This window comes from Chenopodium album, chromosome 14 (assembly GCF_948465745.1).
Source record: "Chenopodium album chromosome 14, dcCheAlbu1.1, whole genome shotgun sequence".
NCBI lineage: Eukaryota > Viridiplantae > Streptophyta > Magnoliopsida > Caryophyllales > Amaranthaceae > Chenopodium > Chenopodium album.
In genome coordinates, this window is record NC_137847.1 from 17,425,741 (window position 1) to 17,434,160 (window position 8,420).

The window sequence follows — 8,420 nt, forward strand, 5'->3', positions numbered from 1 at the left end:
TAAACCCGAACCAAACAGATCTCAACCCGACCCAAACCGAGGTGGATCAAAAGATAAATATAACCCAAAAACACCTGGTTTGGAAAGACTTAGCCCATCAAGAATCAACCCAACTAAACTCCATTCAATTACCCAATTGGACACCTCTTTAACAAACAACCAAAATCAAACTCAAAAACAAGACCCGACCCGACTCGACTGGACAACTCTACCCTTCCGCCCCAATACACAGGTCTAGCTGTATTATTACATCACATAAGACTTGACAGAATGCTTCAAAGAAACACAATCTTACGTCTTACGTCTTTCTCTCTCCTTGAAGAAGTATGTATACTAGTAGTAGTAACTGGGTCCCACACCGAACCCTTTAAAACGCTTCACCCTTTCTTCAGCGCCAAAAACCAAACCCCCCCTTCTTCTCTTTCTCTCTCCTCCTCCTTGGCTTCCGTACACTCATGCTCACTCCTCTTTCTTCTTCTTCCTCTTTCAATTTCTTCCGATTTCTTTGATTTTCTGGTAATTCTTTCTTTCCCAATTCTACTATTGAATTACCTTTTCTTTTGCTTTTTCATTTTTTTTAATTTTTTTTTTTGTTTTGTCTTTTGTTGTAATTTGAATTTGAATTTTTATGTGTATTTTTTGTATTCCGATGATTGAATTTTGTGTTCTGGGGAGTGAATTTTGTTTGATGGGTGATCTTGTTTTTGTAAAAAAATCATTTTTTTGAGGTGGGGTTTGTGGGTTGTGAAAGAATCTATTTGATGATTTTTATTGGCTGAAATGAACTAGAATTAGGTTAGATTTTTGTTATAAAATGTAGAAATTCATGGGTTTGAATTTTGAATTGTGTCTATGCATCTGAATTATGGGGTTTTACCGTTTTACTTAGAGATTTTGGCCCTTTGAATTGTGATTAATTCAAAAGTGGATAGCTGATTTAATGTGTTTCATAGTGCTTGCTTTAATCTGGGTGGCTAACTTTGTCTCGAAATTGGATTGCTTTAGTGAAATCTTTGAACTTTGAGTTTGTGGCTTAGTGCAGTGATTGAGGAGTTTTATGGATTGATAGTTTTCTCAGCACATTGAAGGGTGTGGTGAGTTGAAGAGCTGGATTTCGATGTTTTGGTTTCGTTGTATATGGGTAATTACTTGATCAGTGCAAGCTTACCTTAGGGAAAGCGGTAGATGACACAATTAGTCATAAAAATTTGGGATGTTGATTTTGTCGAGTTTGTTGTCTAATTGTGGTATGCTCTGAGCACAAATGCTTGATTTGTAAAAGTATATCTAAGTTGATGTGATAGTAAATCGTTTACAATGTTCTGACTGTTTATTTGTGCTCTTAATCTGATAGTAGTATCTTATTTCTTCATCCAGAGGCATGGCAAATCGCGATCAAATTCAAAGGCAAGATGATTATGAGGGCTTTAGTAGTGTACCTCAGTTGCAGAATGATAGTTCTCAAGAAGCTTTGCCTGCTAATGATAGTGGCACTGGTGGCCCTAACCCCTTCACTTTTACGCCGCTCCAATCTTCTCCTTTGCGTACAAGGAATCTCTATGGATACCAAGGAAATTTACCTAGAGCCTCTGTAAATGATTTGAATATAGGTACTAATGTAGATGAAAATCCAATGAATATATCTATTGACCAAAATGTCATTGTTATAGATGATAATTCCATTCTAGACAATCAGGGTTTCAGTTTTCCTAGTGTAGGCATGGATTTGATGAGTCCTGGATATCATATTCCTAACAATGTGATGACCTCTTATCATGGCATGAGTAGGGTACCTCAATTCGAGAATGTTGGCATCATTGACAGAAATTCCATTAATGCTGTTAATCATGGGGTTGGAAACTTCCACCTGGATGTAGAAACACAAAACAGCATCAGACAGCCAACAGGGCACTATAGACATGTTACTAATTTCAGTGAAAATGCAGCTCAGGTCAACCAAATCACTGTCCCAAGAGTGTATGATAACCAAGTTAGAGCTAATATGTCTCATCCAAACAGATTGAACAGACTTGATGGAAGATTTTTGTCACTTGGCAATGTTGCATCTTACGTGAACTCCAACACTTATGGTGGGAGAGCCATTCATATGAGTGAGACGCCTCTTTCTTCGCAAGGTCAATCACCTTATAATTCCTTTAACAATGTGCGGGGCTTGGCAGGGTTTCAGAATAATGCAGATGGTCTTGTGACGACATGGGATTCTTCAGGCAATCAAAACATTTCTGGTGGTGGTAGTTCGCAATTAATGAATTCTAGGCATGATATGAATCCAACCTCCTACCTCTATGGAGGGCCGGTGAACATGCACCATTATATTCCCACTCCAAGCGGCAGAACCTCTGAAGCTGGAAATGAATCTGGCTCAAGTATGTATTCAAGTGATCCTTCTGATTGCTCTAGAGCTGATCAACGCGTGCTTACCAATAACTACAGTCATAATCAAGGATTGGCCAAGAATGTAAGAAGAAGGATGCAAGGAGTCCCATTCAACTCTACTGTTCTGAGAAGTAATCACCAAATTGCTGCTGATCCACCCCAGAATGCATATCTAACTACCAACCTCATGCCACCTCCTTCCGGGATAGGAGAATCTGATAGCCATGACAAGTCAGGTGAGCAGTCCGTGCATCTTTAGTCATTGATGTTAAATATGTGTCTTGAATTTCCCAGTGTCAAGAAATGTATAAATCAGCTTGCTAGAAGTCACCTATTCCATTACTTGTTGAAGCTTTAATGTTGCGTCCTAGGATATAAAGAGCTCACATTGATTAGAAGGTGAAAAAGAAATTAAACCTGCTCTTATGAGATTCAAAGCCCTGCATTGAATGATTGAAAATACTGAAGCTGTCTAGGAGTCTTGGACATTAGTTCCTGATCTGAAGCCAAGCTATTCAGTTACTTACTACTTCTGTTGTTAAAGGTCACAGTTCATTGACTTAACAATAAATTTTTATGGCTAAATCTTGTGCTTTAAGTGTTGCTTGAAAAATGTTAGCTCAGTCACTGCTGCTTCATGGAATGTATTATATCCCGCCTCATTTGTCCTACAAACCCCACATCAATAATTTTCGCTGTTAACATGTCACAGTCATTCCTTTGAACTGAGATGTCAGGCATTCTTTGTCTCCTGCTGTTGATTTGCCAGTTCCTATCTGAATGTAACCCTAGCTCTTTAATTTGCAGGCCTTGCACTTGGATCCTGTGCAACTAGTTCTGCTGTTCAGGCTATTGGAGACGATCTTGTCCCCCGGTCCAGTAGGTTTCTTTCTGCTGGTATGCCTGCCCGTCAGTTTTCTGGTGGGTTTGTTCCAGCAGGTATGTCTGTTTTCAGTGCTTGCGCTTGCTACGTTCTTTGCTTTATTGTGAAAGATTATTCTGAAAGATGTAGTTTGCTATCACAAAGATGTTGGTAACTTGGGTGCTATACATCCTTTTCTTTCAGCAGTCTAACTAAGTGAGGTTTGTTGTGGATATGTGGTTAACAGGCTTTTCTGAGTTGATGCTTGATACTGTAAATTTACAAAAAAATGCTCATCTATATGAAAGCTGGACATGCCTTTTTCATGGCTGACTGATAAATAGTGGTATCTTACACAACAAGCTAGGTGTTGTAGCATCATTTTTCATTCATTGAATTAGGAAAGCCAATTCATTTGATAGATGAGACCAAGATATAATGGCTCTAACGTTTTGTGTGTTTAGACTGTATGGAGAGGTTTGAATTTGCTCTGCTACATTGAACATAATTATTCCAAAAAAAAAATTTGATTTATTTTTTTCATCCTAAACTGTGCAGCTATATTTATTTCAATAATCTATTTAATTTTTTTTTTAATAAAAATTCAAAAATGTAGAGTGGCACATTTTAAGCAAAGGGTGAAATAATAAAGAATAAATGCTTTTAATTATTGTATGCTTTTCAAGCACAATCTTTATGTGATAACTTTTGGTTCCAATGAATTCAACTGCTTTAGGAACTTTGGTTCATTGTCCCTATTATTTACATTGGCAAAATCTTTTAGGTTTGTTATCTATGATATTGAAATGATACATTGGTCCATAGATACATCTAATAACCCAAATCTATGTATCATTGTGTCAGTATGGTTGATTTTATGATATAATATTATTTGTTGCAAAGTTATGACTTGTTAATTTTGTAAAGCAACTATAGTGCTTTTGTAAGGAGTATTAATATTATACAATAAGTTTCGTATAAGACGGACTTTCGTTAATTTATTGAAAGACGGTGAGGGTAATTTTAACATTTTTTATGGTAACTTTAACACAATTAAAGGTACCTTCTAATTTTTAATGAGTATGGTTGTATTTTAATGTGTATTTTCTAATGGATACATGTTGTTAAGGCCAATATGATTAATCTAATACATTATGAGTGTTTTTTAAGTGTAATTTTTTTTGTTAAAAGTTGGTATTTTTATAGTGTATAAGGATAACTTTAAATACTTTATGGGTTCTTTAACCCGTCTTACAATAAGTTAATGAAAATCCGCCTTATACAAGTATTCGTGAGTACTATTTGTTCATCCTATAGAATGTATCGTCTACTTGTTGACTCATACAAAATTGTACTTTTGAAGTGTTTATTTCAAAGTGTGTTTTTCTGAATATTACTTAAAAGGCTAACTGCCTTGTGTATTTGCAGTAAAAACATTGACCTGGTTTCTGTTGCCATTTCAGTTTCATGTGTTTAGTTTTTCATTACACTATGTTAACTGCATTAAATGAGCTGCCAAATGATTTCTAAACAGTGTAGGTTTCATTCAGATGAAACGGTACTGAGTCAGTAATTTTCCCACAGTACAAACTGGTTTGATGATAAATCAAATAATTGAAAGTGAGGTAGCTACTGTGCTGCTGCTGATTCCACAATAGTTACGTGATTCTAGCATGCTATAGCATTTGCCAACTGCGGATTAGAGGAAAGTTTATTATAAAATAGGAAAACATAGTCAGGCTCTTTTGTTTGATTCTCTTTATCACTTTATCATCAGAAACGATGATGCCAAAACATTATTACATTGATTGTGTGAATAAGGAAAGACTTCCATTGAATTGGGTGGCTTACAGTCTGCAAGCTGATTGTGTGTCCTTTGTTATAGCAGAAATATCTCCACCATTATCATTTAAGTAGTTTAACCATCTTAGTTACTAGTGTTACATGTTATTTTTCGTACCTATAATGCAAGTTTACCTGCATTTTGTTTTTTTGTTTTTTTTTTATGTATGCTTTATGTTTGCTGCTTTGATGAGACATTTTGTGGGTAGAGGCTTTGAGCTCCGAAAAGTTAAATTAGCTGAACTGCGGAATGCCATGTTTCAAAGAGTTATTACCTCACTGATGATGATATGTCATATATTAATCTTAAATTTCAATCACAGGAAAAAATTATCCACCTTACACTGGGCATGGTCGGCATTCCACAGGTTTATATGTCCTCATTTTGATTTTGATATATGTTATGTGTAAGAACCTACATTGGTCTGAAGTATGTGATTTCTGATTTATTAGGTCAAACAGCTGACTTCACAGTGAAAAATGAACATCCCCAGGCTTCTACAGCTGTCACTAGAGATTCTCTCAAACGAAACTTAAATTTTCCTCCCCGGGCTTCAATACATGATCAGCGCAGGAAAATCATGCCTCAAACATCAATGCAACAATTTTCACCAGATCTACTGCAGAATGCCCTGGGGCAAATTGCTACTAATGGCCATTCTATGCCAGCCTGTACTACCGCTGTGAACTCCTCTGATATCCCTAGTGCTGTACTGAGAGATTTTGCTGCTTGTGATTATACCAGAAATATTACATCTATTTCTCCTGAAGCAAAGACTGGTGGAGCCTCTAATACAGCGAGGGTCACACAGAATTTTGCAATATCTGCAGCTACTCATAGTTCTTCTGCAGAGGTGTCTTTGGATATCCCCAGCTCAATGATGAGCTCCGTAGCTGCCCCTTCAAAGACTTCCACTGCTGCAATGGTTGCAGCTAAAAGTCCTACTTTTGCATCACCACCCATGGATGCACCATCAACCCCTTTAGCTAGTAGGACAATAGCAAACCGCTCTGGCTCAGCAAGAGTTCCAATTCCAGCAACTAATTCACAGAGAGTTGCAGCAGCAGCTTTATCTTCTTCTGGACGTAACGCGGCTGCTTTGGCTGCTCTTCGGAAGCTTCAGTTGCTCCAGACCAACTCAAATATGACTCGTCAATCTCTGAGTGACTGGAAAAAATCTCTGCCTGCCTTGGCTGCTTTAGCAAAGGCTGATCCAGGTTTGAGAGCATCACAAGTTCCTAGTTCAATGCCTCATATAAAGTTTCAAGGTATTATGTGTATGTCTTCTCTTGCATCCTTCATTTACTAAGATGTTTATCTGGTTTAAATTAAGTTTTTGCTTTTGAAGTTGCTTCTTTAAACACATATATATTGTGAGGTGAACAATCCTGAACATAGTAACATTTTCCATAAGTGTGAATGTTGTTGCCCATGTTTCAAAGCTTTTGACGAAGACTTTTTTTACTATCCAGAGCTTTTGATATTTTTTTTTGAAGTTTATGTGTAGACCCTTGGGTGTTCTTTGTTTAATACTGTCCCATTTCTATTCAAACTAGTATTTTGAAATTTTTTTTACCATCCAGAGCTTTTGATATATTTTTTTTGAAGTGTATATGTGTAGACCCTCGGGTATTCTTTGTTTAATACTGTCCCATTTCTTGCATGACCTTCATTACCATTTTCCAATTACTGTGGGAACCAGCAAGAGAAAAGATTAGTTTTGCTGATTATTCGGAAACAATGTGTCAATATGGAGGATTTTTTTTTTTTTTGGTATCTCAGAGATTTACATATAGATTCTGCGTTGGAATTGGTTAATGGTGCTGCCCAGACTAGGTTTTCCTTCATAATGCTGTAGGTGGCATCATTCTCTACAGTCTACACCTTGCTCTCTTGCTTGCTGCGCTGAAATAATATAATTGATGCACTCTTGCTTTTTCTTATCCACTGAAATTTACTCCACTAAATCAGTACAAAAAGCTCTATGATCTCTTATTTATCTATTGATTTACTTTATACAGCTAATGAAAACTATACAAGGTTTTCCGTTGATGATAGTCTCTACAGAGCTGCGCATTGGCCCTTGCTGGCCTGGTCCCCATATTAGCTTCAATCTGTTGATTCATGCATATACTCTTAGCTATCTTGAAAGTTTTAACTTAAACTTGCTGTAACCTTTCCTGTGATATTTTTTAGCTATTATGCATGCTGTGCGCTCTGTGCTTTCAAGATTTTGTTGTGCTGGTTACCTTCCAGTGTGCATACTACCCAATACAAGAAGTTGTTAACAACGGTTTTTGATTGTAGGTTTTGCTCTCCCTCCAACAGTCGGATTCAAGTGTCTTTTGTGCAAGAGAGACTTATCATTTGCACCCGAAGGCCCTATTTCACAACCGCCTATTCCACCAACTGTAGCTACTCTACCTTGCGGCCACACCTTTCATGACCATTGTCTGCAGCTTATTACTCCAGAAGATCAGTCAAAAGATCCACCTTGCATTCCTTGTGCCATGGGTGAGACATGAATGTCTTCCCGATTTCTACTAATCAATCCTCAACTTTTGCCGTAGGTAAAGTAGACATAGCTCTATTTCAAGGATGTATTTTGATTAATTAGTCTGTTGATAATGAAAACATATGGGATTCTTGGTAGCGTATATAGCTGAAATAGAGATTATGCAGTCTCTTTTTTGGTTCACTAATTATGAAGATTAGAAGAAATGTACTGTATATGTATCAGAGAACATATAGAAAAAAATCACTGACATTGCAGTGTACATATATGTGAGCACATGTATTCATGTAGCTCTGCTTTTGAATGCACATCTGAAGCTAACATTTGACTGAATAAAGATTTTGATGAACTTCGTATCTATATCATTTCCAAGGAGTAGAAGATGCAACCTAGAGTAGATTATTTTGAAGAATTCTCACAAATCATAACGGGGAATATAGGTCAATAAACGTGAATGAGAAGTCTAGATATTCCCTTCGTCTCAAAATAATTATTCCCTCCATCCATAATATAATTCCCGTTTTGAAAGATACTATGGGTACACTTGGTGTACAAAAAATCTTGTACACCAAGCTCTCTATTGATTGAAAGGGAATCTTATTTTAAAGTGGGTTATCTACTTATCTTTCTTTTCATTTAAATTTCAAACCTTATTTTTAAAAATTTATAATTTGAATTTCAAATTCAACCATAATTTAATTAGTATATAATTCCAAAATTTATGTCTGCCTTTTTTTCCTTGCCTTTTTTTTTTTACCCTCCACTTTGTTAGGAGCAAATACAAGTTGATCTCCTTGATAAAC

At 36.5% G+C, this 8,420-nt stretch overlaps 1 protein-coding gene across 1 annotated transcript; it reads left to right on the forward strand.

Annotated features, from left to right (window-relative positions):
• Positions 1 to 358: 358 nt before the first annotated feature.
• Positions 359 to 7,920, forward strand: LOC145579032 (uncharacterized). The gene is made up of 6 exons (XM_081636313.1): positions 359 to 516; positions 1,378 to 2,633; positions 3,205 to 3,336; positions 5,425 to 5,469; positions 5,555 to 6,370; positions 7,410 to 7,920. The coding sequence occupies exons 2-6, from the start codon at positions 1,382 to 1,384 to the stop codon at positions 7,625 to 7,627; spliced, it is 2,463 nt and encodes an 820-aa protein (XP_081492439.1). The 5' UTR covers positions 359 to 516; positions 1,378 to 1,381; the 3' UTR covers positions 7,628 to 7,920.
• Positions 7,921 to 8,420: the final 500 nt, after the last annotated feature.